This window comes from Mauremys mutica, chromosome 21 (assembly GCF_020497125.1).
Source record: "Mauremys mutica isolate MM-2020 ecotype Southern chromosome 21, ASM2049712v1, whole genome shotgun sequence".
Classification (NCBI taxonomy): domain Eukaryota; kingdom Metazoa; phylum Chordata; order Testudines; family Geoemydidae; genus Mauremys; species Mauremys mutica.
Window position 1 is genome coordinate 15281140 of NC_059092.1, and position 27610 is coordinate 15308749.

General features: G+C 46.7%; 1 protein-coding gene across 2 annotated transcripts in view; it reads right to left on the reverse strand.

The window, feature by feature from the left end:
- Nucleotides 1-27610, reverse strand: part of PAX7 (paired box 7) — a 151907-nt gene that overhangs the window by 14159 nt on the left and 110138 nt on the right. The window contains exon 8 of one of the 2 annotated variants that reach the window (XM_044996553.1): nt 6210-6274. The exons of the other annotated variant lie outside the window; for it this stretch is intronic. Coding sequence (XP_044852488.1) covers nt 6210-6274 — 65 coding nt within the window. The remainder of the gene's footprint in view (nt 1-6209; nt 6275-27610) is intronic. 2 annotated transcript variants of the gene reach the window in all.

Here is a 27610-nt window from a genome sequence, read left to right on the forward strand (position 1 = left end):
CCAAGAAGACAGCAGTGTGTTCTAGACGGATGCTCCCACATGGATCTAAGGGTAGAAGGGGGGTGGTGCGTTTCAGGTAGTGGGCTGGTACCAACAGCTCTATCAGAGTCACGGTGTGAGCTTGGACAGATCTCTCAAACTCTCCGTTCCGGGGTTCCCCATCTGTGAAATGCTTTTTTTTGGGCTGTCTTGTCTATTTAGCCTGTGAGCTTGTTGGGGCAGGGATTGTCTCGTCCTATGTGTTTGTACAACCCTAGTACATTGGGGGTCCTTATCTCATCTTGTAACAGAAATAACGAGAGGTGGACCCTGGATTCTTACACCCCAGCTGACATCAGCCATCCACCGTTGACCACCCTCCACAAGAGGGGGGTGGAGAAGAGGTCTCCGGCTTGGGGGCAGGCCAGCACTATCTGGCATTTCACGCCGACGGGTGCAACTCATTTTCCAGCAACCTTTTGAACTTGGGGAAGTTGAGGGCAGATGGAGTAATCCCCTTCTTAAGAATGCAAAGTCCTTTTCCCTTTCCTTCCTTGACCTTCCTTCCCTATAATTTATTACTTCTTGGTGCATTACCATCACTAACTAAAAATCAATACCCACTCCACATCTGTAAGGTTTTATCTGGAGGGAAATCTGTTACCTGTCAATCATGGCAATGGACAGCGTTGCCTTTTCCTCCCTCTTGTCAATCCCTCCCCCCCCAATCTCCTTTTCCTTTTCTGCTGCCCCAAATCAGTCACAGGCTTGGCGTGAGCTTGCACTCCATGGTGCTTTGGCCTCATTTCCACCTTTTTAGGAGCCTGCTTGTGATGGGGGAAAGGAGGATCTCAGTGTGTTGGGGGGTCACTGAGGATAAGGTAAAATGGAGCCTCCTGGATGAAATAATAGACCCCTCCTTTCCCGCCACTGCCCCCCCCCCATCGTCTCTACAGTTCCCCCCCGGGACGTTTCATCACTCTCTCCTGTACTTTAAAAGAAGGGGAGTTTAAAAAATGTAATTAATTCCCTCCATTTCTGAGCTGGCCCTCAGGGCCTCTGGCCGTGGAAACTGTAGCCGGGGAAATGTGCACCCTTTATGATAAACGAAGGCGGCTTTGGAAAGTGCTGTGCAATTAGGAGCCTCAATCTCTGCAATCGGGGCTCCAGATTTGGAGGTTTGGGTGGGGGGTGTTGTGTGTCGTGGGGGAGGAGTTTGAGAGGCAGCGATGGGGCGATATTTTTTTATATACCAAAGGGAGCGGGGGCGGGAAGGGGAGAGAATATTATGTAAGTTTCAGGCTCTGTAGAAATGTGAAGAAAGACAACCCCCAAATATCCCCTCCCTAAAGTTAACTCTAGGGACCCCTGCAGCACCCTGAGGCTGGAGTCGCTGCTTTTGGCCGTGTCTTGTTTTCACTGATATTCTCCCTCTCACTCCAGCTGCTCATTGCCAGGCTGGGGAAGGGCCAGGTTGGCAGGGCCAGTCCTCGCCCACCTTACTCGGTGTGGAAAGGGAGTACAAGCTTAGGGTGCTCCCACCCTGTGAACCTTGAGCCAAATCCCCGTCTGCTTCCTTCCCAACACAAAAGTGCCTTTATGGCAACTCCACACACAAAATCCCCGCCCGAGCTTCTAAGGCGCTAGAAAATGGGTCAGAGAAGCACAACGTGGAAATCTGGCAGCTGCACGATGACTGACCTTTCCTTCGGGAGGCAGTGCACTGGGGCGCACCGCCACAAACTTTTAAACAAGCAGGATCAGGATCCACCATCCCTCACTCTGGAGAGGAGACTGGCCGCAATGAATATGAAGGGGACTCCTCATTGAGGCTGCTTGATACAGACAGACTCTGTGGTTCTCTCTAGTTCTCATCCTGGCTAACAGCTTGCGCTGGCTAGTGTCATTACACAGGGTCTGGGGAAAGCAGCCATGAAAGGGGCTGCAGATATCCTGCAGGCAATCACTCCATCTAGTTCTGCACTTTGTCTCTGGCAATGGCCAATATGACACTGGCAGACCAGGTGCCAGCTCATGCTAAAGCCTCAGGCCAATTCACTTCTGAATTCGCCTAGATCAAAGCGATTGTTGAATGTATCAGAGTGTATTTGGTGTTTAAACTTCAGGAAAAATAATGGGATGTTACTTGCATTGTTTTCATGTATCTGTATCCTGTAGCAAATATTTACATTGGGTAGATCCCTGAAACAAAATAACCCATCAAAGGAGAAAGAAGCCTTGTAGAATGCAAATGAAGAACTCGAACAGAAAAGAGCTCATTTCAAAGCGAGTGGCCACCGTGGGTGATGGTTGGAGGTCAAACACTCGAAACGCATTCCTCACTCTATGCCATCAAAGGAAAAGCCCATGTGGGTAGTGACCCTGTCAGCTTGTTTTCTGTGAGAAGACGCTAGATGCATGGACTCAAGGAAAGATCCTTCCTCTCTGGACTGTTTGGACTCTTACAGGGAAGTGTACCAGATGCAAGGCGGAGCTCCCCAGAGGCAATCTGGGTACCCTGAAAAGACTTTTGGAAGACGGGCAGTTTATCGCATCACTGCCACCACTTGGAGTTTCAAACTGAGACTCACCTAGGCATTTATTTTACCTGCTTTAACCTCTCAATAACTCTCATTTCCTTTTCTTAGCTAATAAACCTTTAGCTAGTTTACTCTAGAATTGGCTGCTAGCGTAAGATCTGACGTACTAATTGATCTGGGGGAAATGACTGGTCTCTTGGGGCTGGCAGCAACCTGATGTGGTGTGATTTTTGGATGGAGTGACCTTTTATCACAAAATCCAGTTTGTCTGGGTGGCAAGATAGGCTGGAGAATCTAAGGGGACTGCCTGTGACTCTGTTATAAGACCAGTATAGCGCTCCAGGAGTTCACATTTGTTTCTGGCTAATTATGAACATGCCACCAGTTTGGGGTGTCTGCCCTGGTTTTTGATAGTCTGCTCTGAAGTAGGCACTCACAGCGTGAGCTGCTCCAGAGAGCGTGACCGCCCACTTTTGATATTGCAGAACAAGGCAAGAAATTCCTCCCATAATGCACCTGAACAGTGGGGGAGAAAGAGGTTAACATCAATTCCTTCCTGACCCCAGAAGATAATCAGCTTATACCCTGAAGCATGAGGTTCGATTGCCGCATCATAGTCTTATGTTGCCTCGCTACAAACGTTAATGATGGTCAGAAAATTATCCAGCCCCCTTCAAAAATCTCACCATTGTGAAAATTATATCCACGGTGTGCAGGGAGGGTCAAAACAGGTGGCTGGGTGCCAGCAGTTCTGGATTCCGTTTCCAGGTCTGCCACTGACTCCCTGTATGCCCTTACCTAAGCTATGTGGGAGAGGTAGTGTGACCTAATGGTTAACACACAGGCTTGGAAGCCAGGAGACTCGGCTTCTATTCCCAACTCTCTCATTGGTTCACTATGTGATGCTTGGGCAAGCCACTTAACTTCTCTTGGCCTTTTACAAGGGAGGATAATAATAGATCCAGGGGTGAAATTTGCGGTATCAGTGCACGTTATTGCTGTTGTTATCACAAAGGTGGGACTCCAGTGGGCAGCTCTGAGGCCCCTGCTCTCCCTGAAGCGTGGTGCCATGGTTTGTAACATTACTCCCAGAAGAACAAACACCAGAATGTGGCACTCAGGGGGCAGAAAAACGATTGAGGGCTTGGATTGCCAACTCACTGCTGCTACAATACCTCTCCCAGGCACAGAGACATCTGGAACCAACTTGTGCACATTCAAATGGTGACACCAACCAGCAGCAGGTCAGTATGTAAGTAGGAGCGTACTCGCTGCCGGGAGAAGGATGTCTCCTCATTAGTCACAAGGTGGCTGATCATACCCCATCCATGAATCTTGTACTTCCTCAGCTGACTTACTTCATGATTATCTAAGTGTGAGGTTTCTGATAAGCAGATTGCTAGACGGATATAATGTGAAGGCTAAACTGGTGTGACACCAAGACTAAATGAGCAAGATACCAGGACTAGAGAGAAAAGATACCCGTGGTGCCGGGTTTGAAGAACCAGTGGCAGACAATTGCACCATATGATCATTCCTTCAAGAGCTGATGAAGTAAATCCTTATTGGTTGTGAGCATAGACGGGGTCATTTTTTTGATACCCAGGGGAAGGGGAGCAGGGAAGGTTGATATAATTTTAGGGGCATTTATAGAGGCATCACATCATGTAGCAGGACAATGACGTTACATTTACCTCTGGACACCTCATTACCAGAAAGATATGAACAAATTGTAAGGAGTTCAGAGAAGAGCAGCAAAAAATGATCAGGAGGCTGGAAGGATTGGTTCTGGAGAGAAGGAGAACAGAGCTTAAGGCTAATAGTTTCTCAAGTGATTCTGAGTGCCTCAGTTGTTGGGTGTCCATCTTCAGACATTTTAAGGCATCCAAAATCCATGGCTACTTAAGAAAATGTTGGCCTCAATATGCATAGCTTGGCTAAATTGTGAATAAAGGAAGGCTTTGCCACTTTTGGAAGCCAGAATACTGGGCTAGATGGACCATTGGTCTGACCCAGTGTGGTCATTCTTACAGGTAGAATAGGTTTATTTCAAACCCACATTAAACAGTAGCTTAAGGGAAAGGTTACTGTAGGACTGGTGAAAGATTTGGGAGGAGATAAATAACTAAATAAATATGGAGACCCAAAGGTCTTCACGTTGGAGGAAGTTGACTATAACCAAATGTGCCCATGGGTAGACAAATACGATGATTATCTTGTAATCATTAACACTTTACTTACAAAACCAAGCACTCAATTTTGAACTTCTAAAAATCCCCAGGCTCAGATGAGTGGTATCCCGGCATACTGAAGGAACTCTGTGAAGAGTATGGTAACCCATCAGGTGTACAAATTGAATATATCCTTGCAGTCAGGCATGGTAGCAGAGGACTGGATCAGGGCTCATATTCGCCACAACTTGAGAAAGATCTGATCAAAGTGATCATAGGCCATTTGGTCTAACTTCAGCAAATAGAGTCAGTCCATTGCCCAGTGGAATCAGTGGGAATCAGAATGGGTCCACATACATTATCTTAAAAGAGTGAGTTTTATTTCTGGAGATTTATGTTATATAAAATGCAATCAAGCTTTTAAATGAGATTTTAAATGACTGGGGTGAAATCCTGGCCCCAATAAAGTCAATGAAAGTTTCAGCTCTAACCTCAGTGAGGCAAGATTTCACGCCTGGAATCTATTACGTTATAAAAGATAGCTTGGTGGAATGGACTCTATCTAGCTAGATATTTATCATGAAACCATCAGCATGGGATCTGAGCATTAGAGCATGATGTTTAGGACTGAAGAGAACGGGAACCAATGTAGTCTGACAAAAATTGGATAGTTCTTGATCAACAAGAGGCCAGTAAGGCACCTGATAAGGGAATGGTTAAAATATTATCTATCCAGAGTTTATTATAACTTGGGATGAAGCACTGCACCAGTGTTTGATTCCTATACTAGTTAACATGTTTCTGAAACTCAGATATCTAGATTGGATAAATATCTACTGAATGGACAGAAGCCAAAGCTGGTTATTGCAAATGGCACTGGATTGCAGTGATGTCTCTAGAGGGGGAATCTCAGTTGCCTTCAGATAACAAACCTTTGCTTTTATAGCGTTTTCCATTTGCAGATTTCAAAGTGCTTTCCACAGAAGGGCAAGTATCATTCTGATGCAAAAACGTGCACAGAGAGGTCATGCTCAAGGTCATGGTGTGAGTCACTGACAGAGCCAGGGCCAGAACACAAGATTCCCGACTCCTGCTTCAGTGCTAGGATACTAGACTATGCTGTCTCCTTTTTCAGCGTTCTCCTAAGTGGCTTACTGTGGACCTGTGCATGTGGAGTGGTGTAATTTGCCAGCTAGCAATAAAATTAGAAATACCATTAACACCGTCAGTGACTGAAAACATCTTCAGGATTCTTTAAATATATAAGGGGAGTGGTTTAGGGAACAGTTGATGAAATGGACATGAGTGGTTTTATTTTTGGATCTAAAAATCCTAAGATGACCTATTCACTGATGGATGAAGAATTGGCACGTACTGACAATGGAAGGGACTTATGGATTCCCATTGGGAATGATGTGGAGTTGAGAATACGATGATCCCTTGCAGCAAAGAAAGCCAGTAAGGTTCTAGGCAGCAGCACAGGAGTATTAGAAGAAACAAGGCAATGGGAAGTTATTACCTGATTGTTCAAGGCTATCATGAGGTTCCACCTGGAGAACTGCTCTTGGTTTGGGCACCCTGCTTCTGTAGAGATGTACAAATTATGGAGACGGTCCAGAGAAAAGTTGCTAAACTATTCAAAGGTGGGTCTTAGCTATTACTTGAGCCTGAACAGTTTGGAAAAGAGAATGGAGATCTTCTTTCAGAGCAAGTCCCTAAGAAAGTAAGAAGGTCTATGGGGAATCTTCTCTTGCATCTTAAGAGTAATTTCCCAGGGCATTGTTACATGTGGGGCTTGAACCCAAAACCTCTGGATCTAGAAGCATGAGTCTCTATCCCTTGAGCAAAAGGACCAAATCCATTGTATCAGAAGTAGTAGCAGACTCAACAACAGAGAGCCACATTATGTTAGAACAGGTTGCGTAAGGTAAAGGGGGATCCCAGTTATGTGCATATGGATTTATGGTAACTAATCAGACATGGACACACTTCCTGTGGAGACGGAAGAAACCCAGGCCAAGAGATTCAAAAGTGACTAGAGATTTTGGCACCCAACTTGAGATACCTGAAATCACCCTCCTTCTGAAAATCAAAACTCCTTTCTTTAAGGTGTTTCAGGTTAAGCCATCCACAGTCACTAGTCACTTCTGAAAATCTTGGCCCCAAGATTAGTGAAATGCGTACAAATAGTGCCCCACACCAATGGGTCAATTAATGTGTGTACACCCCTGCCCAGGAAGCATTCTCAAAAGACAGAACAAAGATAACAGGCCTGACTCTCCTCTCCCGCTGGTTTTACATCAATGTAACCCCACTGACTGGAGCAGAGTTACATTTACATGGGTGTAAGTGAGAGGAGAATCTAGCTCAGTCGTATCTCAGGATAAAAATGGGATTCACTGATAGATAGCAGAGGTTCTTGATCACATGCATAGATCTGAACAGACTGATAAATTTAGGATTGGGATGGAATTTCCCCTATGGAATAGGAGCAGAATTTTTCCCTCTATTTGCAGAGCCCTGTGCGGATACAAAATTTGTATCCGCATCTGCTCCGCAATCCGCAAGCACAGTCCGCAGATATAAGTGCATATCTGCACGTTTTCAGGGCTCTATTCATCTGAAGCTCTGAGCATAGATCTTGTTAAACTGTTCATCACCAAATTATGAGACAGATCCTGGAGATGTGCTAGCTTATACCAACAGAGGATCTGCCCCATCAACTTCAGTGGAGCTACATTGATTTACACCAGCTGCAGATCTGGCCCGGTATCTGTTATGAATTTATTTCCCCTTTTGGTTCGTGAATTGCTCAATGAACTACTCCTGATTTCCTTCAGACACGTTCCCTGTCTGTAACGGGGTCACCGAATAGCTTTTTCAGGGTATGAGTTGTTTGTGAAGTTAGTTATTTGCGTTGTGTGGTTGGTTACCTAAGTCACATGGTGACTTTTTGTGCTCCTTGATTGGATGGCTAAAACATTTTAAACAGAGGAATAACAAATAAGTAAGGTGAGTGGTTCGGTTCTCAAACTGTGGCTTGCCAGAGAGCTGGCTGATCACATGGGGCTGGTTCCGCCTCCTCCTTTCCAGCTGCTAGATTGCATTAAAAGAAGCTAAACAGACATTAAACACTCCCCTGATGTTACTTCCCCCCCAAAACAATTTCCATGTAAAATACCACATGGGTGGAGTGGGAGGGGAGTTGTCCATGATGGGACACCTCCATGTGGTGCAACTATGAAAAAGTCTGAGATCCCCTGAGTTAGGCAAACAGGTTAGGCACTTTATCCACAAAATGATTAATTATAAATGTAATTGTTTCCAGGTTCTGACTGGGAGACAGCTGTCTGGAGAACAGTCTTGCTCATGGCATTTCAGCACTCACAGGGTCACCGGGGATGCAAAAGCTGAGAGGAACGACGAGGAAAAGCAAGAACCCCCAAATATTTCAGAATCTTCAACAGGGTTTAGTTTGGGTTTGGCTTTAGAGATGTGCAAAGGTTTGGGGATCACCTTGTTCTTATTTTCTGCACCTGTTTGTCCATCCTGGGCTGATCTCTGGAACGCTGGTGGGAGAAGGGTCTGGATAGTAAGGGGTTGGCAAGAGATTTACAATACCAAGAAACAAAAAAGGTTGCCCACTAAATCTGTTGCAGTGCATCGGCCTGATGTGAATAATGGCTGGACGTGGAGCTCAAACAGGATAGCTAAGTCCCGGCAAATTAAACCTGTTTCATAAACTTTCTTCTGTCATTCAACCCCTGAGAACTCTCTCTTATCATCAGCTCCATACCAGAGATTAACAAAACCAAACCAAAATTCACAGAAGTGTCTCCTCTCTTCTCCCTTCCTTGCCATTTTTCCCTCTCTCTCTCTATTTTTTTTTTCAATTCTCAGCTAAACTGATATGTGCTCACTCACTATCACAACCCCCCGCGGACACTGCTAATAGAGTGTGGGTGCTGACTTGCTGCTTCCAAACAAGATTTCCTGAGATCCTTTGAGTCCTCCGCACACCTCCCATCTCTGCTTCTCTCTCTCTTTTTTTAGGAGTGTGGAGGGAGGCATCTATAAATGTGAAAGGAAGATGCACTACAAAGAGTCCCCCGAGTGGCATATCCCAGCCTCAGGCAAAGCTGCCTGGTGCACTGATAGCCCTGCGTATCTGCTCTAGAACGCCCCTCTCCCCCCTCTGATCAATCAGGGGCTGTAATCAGTTAAGGCCCAGCTTAACTGCACTGTAAGATACACTAGTTAAGTCAAGCCAATGCCTCCAGGGTCCCCATCGTAAATACGGAGAGGTCATGGGGAGATGAAATAACCCTGATAAGTTCAGCCACTGCCATGCTAGCTAGACTCAAACCAAACATTTAATAACTCGGGCTGGCAAAAGAATATAAGAAAGGGAAAATTAGCAGCATCTCATCCTGCTTGGCTGCCTGTTCATTTGCTCTCTTGCTTCCCAGCTTGCTTGGGGCTTTTTGCATTTTAAAGGTAGGCCGGCTCCTTTTCAGCTCATTCCCCCTATCAAACTTGAAGCAACTTGAGAGAATTTTAGGTTCTTGGGAACCTGCAGCAGGGATGAGTTTTAAAGTCAAGTGTCTTCCCTCCACTCCTGCAGGACAAGCCATGAATTCAGTGGAAGTGGCTTTTCGCAGCCCCACAATTGGTTTCTATGGTCCGCTCTGCTGCATGAGGCAGAAACAAAGATTTCAGGGAGAGATTTTCAAAGTCCCTCTGGTGATCTACGCTCCTTGTCCACCTCTAAATTAAAAAACATGCTCAGAGCTCAAACGTTCTCAGAATATTCAAAACAATGGGGCTGTGTCACTTTGCACCACCTGCGGATCTGACCCTAGACTTTCACTGGGATAAGGATACTACTGTAGGTACATAGGAGAATGATGATCTTAATTGAGATCTTAGTCTTGTATGTCTAGTTTTCTTTTTATCTCATAGTCCTTCTCCCCATCCAGTTCCAGTTAGAAAGTGGAGTTTTTTCCTTCTCTCTGACTGGGTGAATAGTTACTAGAATGGGCTGGAGAAAAGAACCTTGAAATTGAGCTCCTGTGCATTTATTTATTATTTAATGCGCTCAGCATTGTACCAGGCAAAAAATACAGACAGTCTCAGATCTGAAGAGCTTAAGATCAAATGATGCTTTAAATATTAGGAGGGCTTGGATTCAGCTTTGGATCTTCAATCCACCCTTATGTTTTTGGTTCCAGGCTGGAAATGGGGGAAGAACTGTTTTCCAGTTACAGTTCTGATGCAACTGAAACCTCATGGGATTTCAGCCCAAGATGGCAGAAATCTAGTGAGAACAGATGATTTCCACTCTTCAAGATATCAGAAATCTGGCAAGATTTTGACACAGTGGAATCCTGACCCAAACTCTATATCTGACTGGATCTTAAATTCCAAATCGCAGACTAAATCTAATACAGATCTGGATCAAAACGCCACTGCATTGGCCTGTCTCTAAGATTTCTATTGCAGATAGGAATGAATGACTACAATATACTAAAATCCCCATTGACTCCCAGACAACCCTACAAAGTCCAAAAACTCAAAAAGGTTTCAGGGCTTCAGCTGAGATAAGCATCCACTGTTTCTCTGAACCATCCAAACCTCTTGAGTGTAGTTGGGCTGGAAATCTCATGAGAACAGGCTTTTTTTTTTTTTTTTTTTTTTTTAAAGCTTACTAGCGCTTCTTGCCTCAGATGGAGGTGAGAATACCATGGGAAGCACCTTCCTTTGATATTTTGGCATTTTCACTCCCTTCTGGGAAAAGGAAGCACAAAATGAAAAGGGGAAGAAATAATTAAAAACAAAAAAAGTTGAGCAAAGTTTTACAAAATGAAATGCAAACCGAGTTCAGTTCATGTTTTAGGAGAAGCTGCGGCTCAGTTGGCTTTTTATCTGAATTCGTCATATTTCCCTAATTAGTGCTAAAAATATCACCAAAGAATAACAATACTGTCAATGGAAAAAATCCTGGAGTCTTTACGTAAGTCTTTGGTTATAAGACTTCAGACCCATTCAGCAGTTCATCTCTCTTCAGGAAAGCACTAAGCACGTGCTTAACTTTTAGGCACATGCTTAACTGACGTCAATGGGCTTACACACGTGCTTAAATGCTTTCTTGCAGAATAGGGATGGACACGAGCATGTGCTAACATGGTTGGCTGAATTGGGGCTTTGGTTCCGTACTATGAAAAAGACACCATCAGTTTATCAAAATCACAGTGCCAGATTCTCTGTTGGTGTAAACGTGCTTTAATGGGACTGAGCCAGGTGACACCAGCAGAGAATATAATCCACACACAGTAAAACCTCACTAACTTGCAAACGCCTCTGAATTTTGTGAATTAGCAAGTAAAAGAACAGGCACAATTTAAAAAGCCAGGGTAAGACATCACAGGGTCCTTTTCTCATTTGTGTCAATGGTGGTTCAGTTTGGGTTATTTCTGATGATATTCCATAGGATATTAGTATTTTAAGCAATAATACTGAGAGTTTTCCAGAGTATACTGCCTTATTTTAAATCTTGAGATCACAGAAATATGAGATCTCACAACCATGGCTGTTATTAAATCTTTGCAGAGGGATAGGCAGAGACCATCGATTTTTGTGTGTGGATTATAAAGTGTACCTTTGAGAGAATTTCAAATGAGTGAAGCACCGTATATATTTTTAAAATTCCCTCCCTCTCTTACTAACATCTCAGATGGTTAAAAATGGAATAATGTGAAGCATTTCATTTGCCTTTTAGGTTGTTTGCTTACTTTATGTGTTTCACTCCATTTGGACAATGAACATCACCTCATCAGTTTAATGACCTAGGTAGTTTCACCTTCATGCACTTAAATCTAGTCTATCTTGGAGAATTTTACAACAACATTCCCATTGGTGCTACCGTTAAATCAATAATAGTGCTGGTGGGAACCCTAGTTTGAAAACACTGAAGGCTCATTGATACCAGAACTCCCAGAGGGGATTTTTTTGTTAGTGAAGGCACAGCCTAAAAGTGTTGGGTTGTAAACAATGCAAGGAATTGTTCAAATCAAACCAAAACTAAGCAAATAACCCCCCGCTCATTTTCATTACAATTTCTAGTCATTTCCTTGAGCCCTTTTTTGTTACTATTGCTATTACTGCAGCATGTAGAAGTTCCAGTCGATACCGCAGCCCAGCTAACAAGAGCGCTGAAGTTAAAGCAGTACAACGCCCCTGGCGTATATGCAGATAGGCCCGTATAAAGGTGCTCATGCTGTGATAGCTATCCCCATATGGGAGGGGGAATTAGCTACAAGACACCTTTATCCTGATAGAACTGTGTCTACGCTGGAGGACTAGTATAGCTCTTTCACTAAAAAAAAACAAAAACACCCCCCCCAACACTTGTTTTGTTACAAAATGTGTGTGTAGACCAGACCCTAATCTGACCTGGATGGCACAAACCCAGGACCCTCATGCAATAAACTCAGCATCAAGCCCGGAACGTCTGTCAGAGCTACAGCATGTCTTGTTGAAAGGCATCTTGACGTAAAGACCTCAAGTGATGGCGAATCCACCATAGAGTCAGAGATTCATAGACTTAAGGTCAGAAGGGACCATTATGATCATCTAGTCTGACCTCCTGCACAACTCAGGCCACAGAATCTCACCCACCCACTCCTGTAACAAACCACTAACCTGTGTCTGAGTTTCATGTCCCTGCATAAGCTTGGGCCTGCTCCCTTCCATCCTAACTGTACTGCGAAGTGATCTGACTGATCTGTCACACCCTGCGTTACTCCGGCGAAGTTTAAGGCTCCTCGCGCGTGCGGAAGTTTGAAAGCACACACGCTTCTGCTGATCCAGAGATAAATGGAGGGAAGGGGATTAGAAGCGACTTAGTGGAGGAGAGGGAAGACTCAGGAAGGGCTGATTATTTTAAAGATAAGACTATTTAAAGATAATGATTGCATAAATTTAATTAATGCATTTTCATGCCGCAAATGGCCGTTTTGTAATTAATGTATCTGGCCTCGCTAAGCATGGGAGATCACATCTTCCAATCCCCCCCTCCCTTCCGATTCCCCCCCTCCGCCTCCCATTTAATGAAAGACAGAAAGCAGATGACAGAAACAATTTGTCAGCCAGTGCGGGTGTCAGATGCCTAATTGGCCGCGCTGAGTTAGTGGAAAGTAAGGGGGGCGGTTGTTTCTTCTTGGGGCCTCCAATGCTTCGGGGTGGGTGCATGTGTTGGCGGGGGAGAGGGGAGAGAGTGTTCCTCATTAATTGATGGAGATTAGGACACAGATTGGCTGTGGCAGGGACTGGGCAGTGACAAGGAGGGGACAGGAAAGGCTGATTAACACCCGTGCAAACAAGCTGCCATATCTCACAATACGTTAAGTCCCAGCAACATTGACAACATCAATGCTGATCACTCGTTCTCTCTCTGCTTCCCTCTCTCGCCCACCTGATCCCTGGTCCCCCTCACCGCGACTGCTGGTGCTGGGCCTCGTGAGGTCGAGGTTGGTGAACGGATCCATGCTGCGCTGTAGTTCATGGCCCATGGACGGGTGAGCCAGATTCTGACATATTACTCAGAGCCAGACTGCACCCTCTGGGTCTGCCCATGGAGGCTACCCCGGGCTCTGTGGCCTCTACTGACCACCCCACCCTGCTCTGGATCCCCTGGAGGGAGACTTGATAGTGGGGAAGGAAATGGCTGAGGACACACCCATGGCGAGAGGCACTGGCCACGTGCTACGGGAATCCGAGGGGAAATCATGACAATGGCTGTCTGCACTAGCCTACGGGTCACCCCGATTTCTCAGCAGCCCCCTGTGCACAAGTCCTGGTTATGCGTCATTCTCAAATATTCTTCAAGACTCTTGTATGGAGACTCATCAGGGTCCTCTTACTCACCTTTGAAACACATTGTATGGCCTATCCCAAGTATTCTACAACCATGTCAGCTCCCCCTCCCCCCCAAAAATCATGAGATTGGTGGTAAAAATCATGAGATTTTTTTTAAAAAGACCCTTGGAATTCATTTTATTTGCATCCTGGTTTCTGAGCCTCTAGGATGTGTTCTGGACACTAGTCATAAAGCCTTCAGCCAACCATATTCACCCTCACTCTGCCATTACATGATGAGAAAAGCCACCTACCTCTTCTAGTCTGACACATTCAAACCAACTTGAAATCTTTCCGAATTATGGCAGAGATTTTCAAAAAACTCTTCAGGAGTCAGATGAGTAAATCCCATGGGAATTCAATGGGATCAGAATCCCATAGACACTGAAAACCCCACTCACTTCCTTCCAGTCCAAGAAATGCCCTTGAGTAACCAACTGCAGCCCATACACACAGACACCCCTGCTGTCAGCCTGGACAGAACTCAGAGCTGCAGCACGAAGGACAACTGCCTCCTACCACTTGAGCTAAAGATGAACTCTTCCGGCTGTAAACGGTGGGCTGGTTTTAGTCTCTGATATAGCTTTACTGCCACAAAAGAGTTTTACCCTCACCAATCCACGGGGCGCTGCAGCATTTAAGGGATTGAGCGCCTAACCCACCCAGAACACTCAACCCAAATCTCACAGCTGAGCCAGCATTACAACAAGAACAGGTTACAATTCTGCAGCCCTTTTTGGTGGCCCCCATCCCTGTGGTATCTGAGCAAGTCACAAACGTTAATGAAATTTAAATTTATCCTCATGGCACCCTGGGAAGTAGGGAAGGACTAACAGGCCCATTTTACAGAAGAGGCACAGAGAAGCTAAGTGACCTGCCCAAGGTCACACAGGAAATTTGTGGCGGAGCAGCAGGGATTTGAGCCCAAATCCTAGGTTAGTGCTCTAACCACTGGATCATCCTGCCATTCACACTGAATGAGCATTAAATGAGTAATGAGGTGAGCCTCACAACAGTGCTGCCATATAATAATATAATAATAAAATAATAATAATAATAATAATAATAATACATCTACTCTTATATAGAGCTCTCATCCAAAGATCTAAGAGTTCTTTATAGATAGATGGACAAACTGAAGAACAGAACGTGGATGGACATGAAGAAGCAGCAGCCAGGAATAGACATGTCCAAATTTCTGGCTCCCATTTACTTCCTCTTATCACACTTAGACATGCAATCTATGAAAACTCACATGTTACTAAGAACCAGTTTTATATTAAGGCTCCATTTATAAGTGGTGTATAAGGGGTTAATATGTGAGGAATAGATGTTACAGACAGAGCTGGTCAACATTTTCTTCTAGATGAAAACCGGACTTTAAAATAAATGATTTTTTGGTGATATATTTTAGTTTCCTTTGAAAGGTTCACCTTTTTTAATGAAATGATTGTCCAATTAATTGGTAGGGTTTTCTAGAAAAGGGAAAAGAGGAGAGAAAGGCAGAAAAAAAATGAAAATCAAAAAGGGAAACATTTTTGGTTTCCAGATGCTGAAAGAAAATTAAATTTTCAATTTGAAACAAAACAAAAACTTTTGGTTTGAAACTAAATGAAAAAAAAATTGTTTCACTCAATAAAAAAATTGGAAAAGTCCTGAAAAACTTGAAATGAAATGAAACTTTTTTCATTTTTTTTTCTTGTAATCGAAAAGAGTTACCTTTTTCAAACCCAGAACAAAAAGAGTTTACTATCTAAGCTCATCAGCAGAAGGTATTATACGGTTAATCAGTCCTGGTTATAAACAACCTACTGACCTAAAACATCTGCTCAATGTTTATTAATAGAGCAGGGGTAGAAAATGGAATTTTTCACTGCAAAAAATTTAGTTTTTGAACAAGAAAGTCAAAATGTTCCACAGAAAGCAGACAATTTCAGTGAAAAATTGCATTTCATTGAAAACCTCATTTTCCATTGAAAAAGTTTAGATCTGCATGTGCAGAGAGGTGGACCTAGCAGGTGGGTACTTTCCATGCATCACCCCTTTATCAAACCCAGAGGGGTCCCTACCTATGTTAATATTGACAGAGCCCTTCACTGATCTCCCTCCTTCCATCAAAGGAAGGCCCAGGCAGCACATCTCCAAGAGAACCCAGGAAAGAAGGGGGCACCCGTGGAAATCTCATTAGAATCTTTGCATTGCTCTCTCTTGGTGTCTGCAGGGGGACCAGCAGCGCAGGAACCAGCAGGCTGATAGCCCGTTACGGTTCCCAAACTGAATGGCCAAGTAAGAATAGGGTGACCAGACAGCAAGTGTGAAAAATCAGGTTGGGGTGGGGGGTAATAGGCGCCTATATAAGACAAAGCCCCAAATATCGGGACTGTCCCTATAAAATCGGGACATCTGGTCACCCTAAGTAGAATCAGTTGGGAATGTATATCTGGAATTTCCACTCTGGGAGGGATCGCCTTGGCCTGTCATGCATCCCTGAGATTTGGGGGATTTGCCTGTTCCAGTGAAAACCCTCCTCCCCTATCCTCAGAGCTCAAACCCAGAGGAAACAGAACCAGGAAAAACCCATCAGGTTCCTATGTCCACCCCTCTGCAAGGGCAAAGCAGTCGGAGACGGGTTATCAAATGGATGCTACACTCAGGGCCTGATCCTGCCTTCCTTGAGGACCACCAAGTTCAGTGCGGGTGAGCCGGTAAGGCAGAAGAAACCCTCAAGGCCAAGTGTTAAGATGGGCACAAATTTTCAAAAGTGGCCTCTGATTTGGAGAAGCTCCATGTGTAGATTCCCAGCCCTGAGACACGGGGAGCTGTGAGTGCGCCCAGCTGCTGAAAATCAGGCCTAGGGTGCCTGAGGTAAAAAATGGTTGCAGCCAGAATTTGGGCCCAATTATATAGCTGTATAATAGACACTGATCAAATGCTTCGGATGTAGACTAAATAAGTATGAAGCAGATCTCTTCCAACGCAGATGCTTCAACGCTGGGATCCGCATAAAATGCTTCCTTTCCATCCAGCTTACAAACCCTCACAAAGAGCTTGTGGGTCAGCTCAGTGCCTGGCAGTAGTGGAGTCATGCCAGGGAGGGATGCGACTTTCTGTATATAAAATAAATAGCAGTCGATGACAAGCACCACATTGGCTGAGGATGAAGAAGCCTGTATCTGTCACATCACTGCTAAGTGAGTAAATTTTAGTGCACAATTGATAGTTATTAGATGATATACAATAACTGTCTCATTAAATCAGAGTTTGAGCGCCGGTTGGGAGTCTTAATTTAAAGTGCCACTGGTTGCAAGTTATTGAAATCAGATGGATTGGGCAGGGAGAAGGGGAAGGAAATAGGGCCTATGGAGGTGTAAAATAGCTACAGATTATAACCCACACACCCCAGGATTTTCTTATTTCCATGCTGCCATGGGACCTGGTGAAAATATTCGTTCTCCAACTGCAGTCGTTTTTCTGTCTCTTTCCTACCCCTCTCCGCCCGCACTTTAAATCGCTACCTAATAAACGGTTGGGCACCTTTCTCTGTGTTTTAAATGCAGCGTCAAAAGCAAAGGTTAATGCCTGAGATTGCATTCCAATTGAAAACGCGGCCACCGGTAAATTTGGTTTGTTTAGAGTGGAAATGCTTGAACTGCTGTGGACGGGTGGCGGGGTGCAGGAGCACGCGAGAAGGGGGGGGACTCCCCCACCCCCGTGCCTCTCCTGGACAAAATTTAATTCCAAAGTTTAATGAGTTGCGAAGGGCGCTGGATTAGAAAGGCCGGCTTGCGCACTGCCAAAGCTGAAGCGCCGTGTTACTGGCTGCTGCAGCGAGAGGGAAAAAAAGGGACAGGGGTGGGGGGAGAGAGAGGGAGCGAGAGAAACCAACAACTCTGAAAACGTCAGGGAACAGAGCAAGTGAAAAATGTCAGGGCAAATTGCTCTTGACAGTGTTAATATCTGCACCTCATAGCAATAATTACATGTAAATAAATAGTGAAATAGCTCTCAGCTGGAGTCTGCACTCCGAGTGCAGATGCTGCTAACAGCCAGCTGGGGACCTTTCGCTCTTCGGCTGCTTATTCCCCCTACCCCTCCTTCTTCCCTCCCCCAAGCTCATCCAGGCTGGAGCTGAGGGCACGATCGCCTTCGTCTGAAGAATGCTCTTTGCTGCCTCTTTCTCTCCTGCACTGAATGTACCCCATCTTTACGCTGTCCTTTGCCACAGGGTTGCGTGTGTGTGTGTGTGTGTGTGTTATGGTGTTGTTTTCAGTGTCACAGAGTCATAAAGTCCAAGGCCAGAAGGGACCAGCAGATTGTCAGGTCTGGCCTCCCGTATATCACAGGCCACCAACCCCACCCGGCACCCGTACACTAAACCCAACAACTGAAACGATACCAGAGAATAGGAGAGACCGAGATGCACCAGTGCCCGAGGCCCCCGCAATCCTGGCAAGTGACCCGCACCCACCCGCTGCAGAGGAAGACGAAAACACCTCAAGGTCACTGCCAATCTGACCTGGAGGGAAATTCCTTCCTGACCCTGCAGATGATGATTAGCCAGGACCAGCCAGCTAAGCACCTGAATGCTCAGTGCCACCTCAGAACCCTGGCCCTCTCTGTCCAGTGTCCCACGTCCAGCCACCCCTTCCTTCAATGCAAGTGAAGGCGGCTCCCCGGTGGGCCCACCTGCAAATGGACCCAAAGGGTAGTTAACTCACTGCCTGGATCTCCTGTTCAGCATTAGGGCCCTCTGCAAATTTGAAAGATGCTCCTGCTCTCTTCCAATTGCCAGGCAGAGATGGGAGGTATCTTCTCCAAGCACTGAGATTACATCTTTCCTACTACTGAAGCGGTCCATCTTTTAAAAGCGTGTAGGAAAGTGTCTGTCTGTGAGCTGGCATCAAGGGAGAGCAGATGCTTGGTTTAGCAGGGGACCATTGGGGTACAGAGTTTAAGCCAACAAGGAAGGTGTTTTTCTCTGGCTTCCATTATTCTGAGTATCATCCACCTTGCCTGAGAAACCACATCGCCCATTGTTTCTCGGAGTCAGACTGAATTTGGGGGAGCCCCTTCTCTTTTCAAACCAGTTACCACGGCACCCCTCAGCCCTGCAGCCTCCACAGGGCATAGGACAAACAGCATCCTTCCCTCCCAGACACGGGAATTCCAAGCTCCACCAGGCTGAACAAGGAGATTTCAGCTTGTCCGTGGGAGGAATTTCACCTCCGCCTTTTGGCAAGTGGAAACGGTGGGTGTGATCCTTTCATTTTTTCCCCTGTATGCCCAACCACCATCACCGAGAAACCTATCATTTCGACTGCAGATGGCTGGACCTGACTGCCCTCCGTGTGTCCCATCAGTGCTGCGTTCTAGAGGCAGAGGGGTCATTGCAGAAAGATACAAAGGTCTCCATGCCCAGGAAGCCCCCATCCCGCCGGCTCCAATGAAGGCATCATCTTCGAGTCACTGAGTTTCCCATGTGAACTGACAGAGATCACGTTCGGGTTCCCACTCAAGAGAGGCAATATGGTCTCGCGATTAGAGCACTGGCCTAGGCCACAGAAAACCTGGGTTCAAGACTTCCTAGGTTGGACAAGTCTCTCTGTGTTTCTCTTTGGTAAAACAGGGATATCTGGACTGTTCTACTTCCCCAGGGGGAGGAGAAATACATTAAGGATTGTGAAGGGCTCAGATAGCACAGTAATGGGGCCATATAAGTGCTTTAGACAGAGACGAGTGCTACATTTTAGCCTCAGCCTACTCCCACTTAGCCAGTTCGTCGACATACCCCCTTGGTCAGGGGAGCCAAATACTTGTACGCTGAGGGCTTGCGTCCCAGCTCCCCAGGAGCCCAAGGGCTGCATGTAACATGCCATGCAGAAATAAACAGGCTTGGCCATAGTACTTGCTTGCATCTGAATTGGCCTTGCTGGGCGAATAGAAATTGCGTGTGGATGGGCACAACTGGCCATCAGGCCTGCCATTGATATTACTGGCCTGCACAAGGAGGGGGCAACCACAGGCTGCACTTTAGGGTCACCCCCCCCCCTATTTAAATTAAGAGGCTCTTTCTGAACTATATCACCTCCTTCAAAGCCAGGAAATGATCCCTGCAGCAAAGCCTGGCAACACGTGCAGAGATACCTCACCTCTCAGTCTCGCTAGCACCCTGGTCCTGCAGCATGAGCCGCTACCTCTTGAGCTAAATGAGTAACTCCAGTAGCTGCTGAGTGAAGAGCTTATCCTTGCTGGGCTGAGCCACCAGAAGGCGGCACGATCTCACCTGCTAGGCCGATGTCTGACACAGACACAGCTGATTAGCCACTTCCTAATCACCATCGCCTCTGGGCTAAACCAGATCTAGGGCGAGACCAGAGCCAGAGCAGGGAGACTCAAAAACCCCAACCCTTTGCCGCAGACAGGAGAGGTTCCTGTCGAACTCCTGCCTTATACAAGGGAAAAAGCTGCGAGGACTTTCCTTTTGGCTAATGAAATTCACAACATCATCCCACACTGCACTCAGCAGCAAACACAGCTCCATTATTTGGAAAACAAATATGTTCTTTAGAGCTTCCTGGTTGTCAAACACCTTTTTGTTTAGCTCAACAACTAATCCACTTATCGGAGGATAAAGCTGCCAGTGAATCACCAGTATGATAAAAGCATGCACAAAATTAGCAAAAATTTGCCTATGGCTCCTGCACATTTAACAAACACCAGCTCAGAGAAAAATTATTCCTATTTTTTTTTTATATAACTGAGATCCCCAGGAGAGATTCTGTCAGATAGCAGCTTTTTATTTTGCTTGCAGTTTTTTTTCCCTCTCTCTCCGTATAACCCAAACACTGAAGCTGGAAGATGATGGGAGATAATATCGGATCCACAGTGAAACTGACAGCATTTGAATAAGCAAGGAATGCAACCGGGGCAAGATTTTAATAAGTTTTTTTTTTTTTAAAAGAACTCGCACAAACCAGAAAGAACTGAGTGCATCGGGTGCTTCCTTAGTGCTCAGGATTGCTGGATGTGTCCCCATTGGTGAGGTCATGAAACATGCAGGGGTCAAGACATGTCCTTGTCTATTACCTTTCATCTGAGGAACTCAAAATGTTTTACAGACAGTCATGATTTCAGCCTTGCAACGCTCTTGTGAGATGAATCAGTGCTATTATCCCCATTTTACAGGTGGGGAAACTGAGGCACTGAGGATTTTTTTTAGTGACTTGCACAAGGTCATGCAGGGAAATCAGTGGCAGAGGAGACAGCTCTCATGGCTCTCAGTTCTATACTACAACCACTAAACCATATTTCCTCTAACTCATCTTGAGCCCAACTATTTAAACCCCGAAAGGGATCTTGCTTCTCTCTAGCGGATAAATTGGTGTGGGATGCTCTCTGATGCTTATCTAGCTCTGCAAACCTTGTGAGTCTCTACAGCTTGGCTGGAAGTCCTCTGAGAAACGACTTTTTCATGAGATTTCCAGCATTTCTGGAAACCCGTAGCAGGGCCACCCAGATGATTCAGGGGGCCTTGGGTCTTTGGTGGCAGGGATCCTTCTGCTCTGGGTCTTCGGGGCACTTCGGCAGAGGGTCCCGGAGTGAGTGAAGCCCCCGCTGCCAAATTGCCGCCAAAGACACAGAGCGGAAGAAGCTCTGGGTCTTCGGGGCAGCGGGTCCTTCACTCGCTCCGTGTGTGTGCCGCAGCACTGAAGGACCTGCCACCGAAAACTCTTGTGGGGCCCCTGCGGGGTCCGGGGCCTGGGGCAAATTGCCCCACTTGCCCCCCCCGGGCGGCCTGACCTGTAGAGGGAAAACTCCTTAGAGATGAGCCCAAGCTCCCATGGAGTCCAGATCCAGATCTGCACATCCCCAAATGTTGGGAGTGTTAAGAACATAAAAGCTGCCAGGGCGTCAGATCAATGGGCCATCTAGCCCAGTATCCTGTCTTCGACAGTGGTCCGTGCCAGAGCTTCAGGGTTGTGTACAGAACAGGGTAATTATGGAGTGAGACCACCTGTCTTCCAGTCCCAGCTTCTGGTAGTCAGAGGTTTTGGGCTGTCCTGAGCATGGGGTAGCCTCCCTGGCCATCTTGGTTAATAGCCATCTGTTGGACCTATCCTCCATTAACTTATCCAGTTCTTTTTTTAATCTAGAGTGTTCAGATTTGTGGTTCTGGTTTATTTGCAGCGTTAGCATCGGATCCTGCAACTGGCTCCGCTGAAGTCAATGGGGCCCTGCACTGGCATTGGTATCCACCTGCATCCACGATCCATTCGCAGGATTGGAGCCATGGGCCTGCATCTGGAGTCTGGATCTGGTTTTCTTGTCTAACTTTCTCCACAGTCATGGGGACTCAGAGCCAGCATTATGGATCCAGACCCATCACTCAAAGAACCTCTCGGAACGTTTCAGCATTTGAAAAAAAGTTGGGTCCCAGTCTCCTTGTAGAAATGGGAGAAGGTTCGAGTTGGGGGGATGTTTGATGGGGGTGGGGGAAGGCATAGCGTAGTCAGCAATCCATTCTGTGACCGTTTAGTCTGGGCCAGGGCTTAGGAAGGTCCAGGCAAACACCAGGCACCTACCAGGCAGCACAGGTTGGGTCAGGCTGGGAGCCGGACAACACCAAGGAGTCTGTCTGTATCCTGCAGCCTCAATAAAGAATCCCCACCACATTTGTTACATTGCAGTCCACTTCTTGATCACGAGAGACACCACACGAGGACTGATATTCCTTCCGGGCTGGTTTTTGCCCATCGCTAACTGGCAACCAAGACAATCGCTCTTCAAACTCAAGGACCAGAGGCCAGAAGAAAGGCCTCACCATCAAAGTACCATCCTGCCTTAAACATCACTGAATTCCTCCCAACCTTTTTGGAGAAGACACGGTCCCTGCCTTAAGGAGCTTACAAGCCACTGCAGAGTCCTATCTCAGAAGAGCTCCTACCAGCCCAAGTGGACAGGATGCCGCCTTGATAAAACTGCTGCCCACGGATGCTAAGGATCTTGGTTTAAGCCTCAGTGGGATGCTTGCACAGCCTGTGGATGGGGAGACTAGATAAAGCCGCACCAGTGTCTGGGCGCCATTGGTGGCTAACAAGATATCGGTGTGGAAGCCCTCTCCTTTGTCATCACAGATGGGGGCTGGTGGGAGAGGCAGATGGCTCAGAGTGGAGAAGCCGTCACAGGGATGACCTTAGGGGGTTTAAAATCCCAGTTTGGACCATCTCTTTATTTAAATGTAGCCTGAATGGAAGGAGCTCTGTAGGGGAGAATCTGAAATGATTCCATTAGTCCAATGCATTAAATAGGTGCCATTCCAGGAAGCTGGCTGGATAAAGCCCAGTGCATTCAAATATCACTTTTTTGCTTTCTTTCTTTGCCGTGGCGAGGGCAAGGCAGGAGCACATGACGATGGGAACATTTAGGGGAGCTGGGAATTAATCAAGAGGCACACACCTGTCAGGCTGGAATCTGGAACTAAACGGAACCACTTGCTAGTGGGTGACCTTTCACCCCCCCGACAAGCCTGCAGCTCTCGAGCTGTTTGAGAAGCCATCTCACTGTGGTTGTGGTTCCGAGACCCCGGATGAAATACAGCAAGAAGGGAAAGCAAGAAAACAGCAGGGAGGGGAGCTGAAACCACTTTCTAAGAAGCAGGGTGGGGGGAAAGAGGCCAGGGGCTGGGTGGGGGGTACAGGGGCAGTCCTCAGAGAAGGCTGGGAGAACATAGTCTGGAGGTTGACCTAATGACATAGAGATGCTGGGAAAAACCACAGAAGATATTTGGTCAGCCAACAGGGAAAAAGCAAGATGGAGCTGAAGGCCGATGTTGAGGTAACCAAGGTGGGATTTTCAAAAGCACCCATGTGATTTAGGGTCCCAAGTCCCACTGACTTTCTATAGTTCTCCTGTGTCGCTTAGGCCAAAACTCTGCAGCGACTGAGGTTCAAATGGCAACCGGCAAGGTAATGTTAACCCTGCCAGCCAGCCAGGCAGAATCATGGATAGGTGGCTAGAGGAGCCGGAGGCATTCTCAGCTCTAAATGCTAAGACTAGATGTGGCGTGTTGGCCCTTTAAAAAGTACGGGATCTATTTTAATCTGGTGTAAACTGGCATAGCCACGTTGTGGTGCCGATCTCGACGCCAGGCACCGTGGGGACTCGGATGTCAGAATACCCGGGATCCTCAGGCTTTCCAGCTTGGGATTCTTTGAGGTAGGGTCCACCAAAGGCAATGTAATTCCCCTTCCTGCACCTGGGCTGGAGGCAGTGTACCGTTAAGGAGGTAGTGGCTCAGCTTGGCATGTGCCGTAAAGCTGAGTGGGGAAAATCAAGTGACCCGATTCTGACTCATTAATTATTGTTGATTATTTGACTCTAGGCATCTCTTGGGCACCCATCATCATAGCCCTGGCTGCCTTGCAAATGGATGAAGCGAGCTTTGCAAACCTCCCGCCCCAGTGAGATAAGTGCTTGCTGTTATCACCCACAGGAAATCGGAGGCACGCAGAGATTAAGTTCATCAAGCAAAAATTTCAGATGTGCCTGGTGATTTAGGAGCCTAAATCCCATTGACTTTCAATTGGGTGTAGGCTCCTGAATCATTTAGGCACTTTAGAAAATTTTGCCCATCTTCAAACTGGGGCTCCTCAGATTAGGCACTGAGAGACATACTTAGGTACCTACACCATCGACCTGATTTCCAGAGGTGCTTAGTAGCCAAGTCTCCTATAGACATCACTGGGAGTTGGAGTGGGCTCAGTGACTTGCTGAAGATCACAGAGCCCAGATTCCTGATCTTCTCGCAACCAGGCCCAGATCCTGAGCTGGTGTAAATGGGTGTAGCTCTATTAATGTCAAGGGAGCCATGCTGATTTACACAAGCTGAGGATCTGGCCCTGTAGTGCCCAGTGTTTTGTCCATGGGAACAGCGTTTGCTATGAACCGGGACTGAATAGATTAGATTAATTGGAGATAGACCCATCTCCTAGAACTGGAAGGGACCTTGAAAGGTCATCGAGTCCAGCCCCCTGCCTTCACTAGCAGGACCAACTTTTGCCCCAGATCCCTAAGTGGCCCCCTCAAGGATTGAACTCCCAACCCTGGGTTTAGCAGGCCAACGCTCAAACCACTGAGCTACGATGTTGCTTCTGGGTCCCACCAGATGTGACAACATCCCATAATAGAAGCCAAGATGTCCAGCCCAGTTTTGCTAATCCAAGAGCTAACGCAAATGTTTCAAATAAGCATCTGAACTCCTGGGTACTCATCCAAAATGAATCTCTCCATTTTTTTGAGGTTCACTCTGACTTCGAAGGAAGTTGAAGGCATCAAGCACCTAAATTACTTAGGAGCCTGGGTCCCATCTACAGAAGAGTCTGATGCATTTACGAGCCTAAATTCCACTGACTTCCAACGAGACTTAGGCTTCTAAAGTGCTTACGTCATTTTTGAAACAGGCTAGATTTTTAAACGTATTTAAAAGTTAGTGGGATTTTCAAAAGTTAGTGGGATTTTCAAAAGCATCTAGGCCCAGATTTTTTAAAGGATTTAGGTGTTGCTGCGCTCAGCGTTGCAATGCCTACCTGATTTAGGATCCTAAATCTAATGTTCAAATTTAGGATTTAGGCACTTAGTAGTCTAAATGCCATTGACAGTCAGTGGTCGCCTGTGTCCCTCTGTGCCTAGAAATCTGACTGACCAAATGCTCGCGGAAAGTGGCTACAAAAGAAACATGAACTGGGATGGAGCAAATTCCTTAAAAAACATGATTATTTGCAGCATTTTGGGTTTTTTTTGGCCATAATCACCCAGGCGTCCTGGTTCTTGACCCTGTGTGCTTGACCACAGTTACCCATTGTTGTATTCATGGCAATCGCCTCTACTTGTGAGAGTGTTACAGACACCATGCGCTGACTAGCTAGATTTCATTAGTTCCTACTTTTTGCCTACGGCAGTTACAGGTAAACTGTGGAGTGGATTTTTGTGCCCACCTAGAACAGATCCTGGCCACTTCCCCTGGCAAAGGCACCAGTTTTGATCGGGGTGTGAAGTTACCCAGTCAAAGACGCTGTCTAATCCTCCTCGGCACAAGCAGCGGCGTGACGGTGCTATTATTGGCATGCAATGCCGAGAGATTCATTATATCCAATGGAACTGCACTCCCGACTGAGCCGCTGAATCCGGCATTGGCTTTTGGGGTCAGGGAGACCCCATGTGGCTCCTAATTCGAGCCTGGATTTGTGCTCAGCTGCACACTTTAATCATTAATTAAAGGTTTGCCATCATCCTCAAGCAGCTGTGAGTGTCCTCCAGGTCGATCCCCAAGCAACACTCTGCTGATCCGTAGTAGCATATTGGAAAGTTCATTGGACGGGTTACCTCAAATATGAGCCCCTTCTTATCCCCCCAACACACAAGCTAACTATTTCCCATCAGAAAGAGTTCATAAACTCAGGGATTGCTGGTTGACCCCTCTCCGCTCTCACTTCTTCTTCCCCTTTCCTGCAATTTAGCCAAAGAAATATTTTTCCTTTCTTTTTTCTCATTCTTTCCTTATTTTTTTTTTGAATGAAAAATGTTATTTGGTGCCTCCTGAGCCTCTCTAGCTGGGCTCGGCGTCCGTATCAGCTGGAGGAGCTTAGAGCCTCGTCTCCTCGGATTTAGACTGAAATTTTGATTTTCTGCCGCGCTCAGATAATGTGGAAATCCCGTTCCCCGATATTTACTGTTTATCAGCGAAGTGCAGTGCGGTTCTGGGGAGGGGGGGAAGGGAATCTCGCTCTCTCTTTCTTTTGCGCTACCTCTGTGCGTCCTCTTGTGTCCCCTTGCTTCCCTTTCTCTCCCAGCCGTCCCTACTATTCCCGCATATTAATGGCGTTTGACTTTAGAGCGGCCGGCACAACAATAGCCTCATTATTTCAACCAGAGAAAAGAAGGAGAAACTCTTTCCAGAGGCTCCACCCCGCCCCATAATGAGCTCCGAATTCCAGTGCCTGCCGTCCCCTTTCACCTGCAGCAGCGAACCAGAAGACCACAATCCCCAGCTGCCTGGACTGTCTTCCCATGGCCATGGATGATGATGCTCAGAGGATCACGACCTCTCCAGGCCCAGGGGCTGTGAGATCTCCTCCTTGTCTCGTGGGGTTTACTGCCTGGCTAGCGCAGATCCAACTCCTTTGCGGTGTGTTTAAACTTGGGGATAGGGCAGCGTGATCTGCCCTTGCCAACTAAACAAGGGATTGCCTCTTCTCCCTCCACCCCCTATGTTCCTCTTGCCGCTTTGCAGCCACAGTCAATTTATCCTCTTTCATCTGCCCAAATCAGCCCTGCCTGGCCACGTCCCACTGCGAAGGTCCAGCTAAGTTCCACCACGCATGGGCTGTCCCCGCTCCTAAATCCCATTGCTCTGAGGTGAGGGATTGTCTTGACTGACAGGGAGATTGGATCTGCTCCCATCTGTGGGCCTGATCCGAGGGGAGCCTGGCGCCTTTGGTTAGGGTTGCCCATTTTGGTTGGACGCATTCCTGGAGGTTTCATCACGTGACATAATCTTTCATTAAAGACGAAGCTGTAATGCCTGGAGATGCCAGGACAATCCTGGAGGGTTGGCGACCCTAGCTTTGGCTGCCTGGTGCTTCGCAGAGCCAGGCCCGGCCTTTGCATTGGCGTTTGCTTGTGGCCTGAATCTGATCAAATTCCCTCCCCCGGCGCCTTCCTGCTTCCTCAACCATGAATAAAAGATGGCGGCATTTCCTCAAAACGCAGAGTAGCGTCGGCGATGCACCGAGCTGAGCCCTGCCAAACTCATTCCACTGAGCAGCCCGGAGGAGTAAGGGGAGACAAAAAGGCTCTCGGGCCTTCTGGGTAAGAAGCATCAACTGTGCATACAAACCCGGGACTCCTCAGCAGCAGGGGAACAGCTTTGAGGGCCACTTAGCGCCTGGCAGGCCGTAATGCCCTGCTAATAATGAGCAGGCCTGCTGCCGATCCCTAAAAGGATTG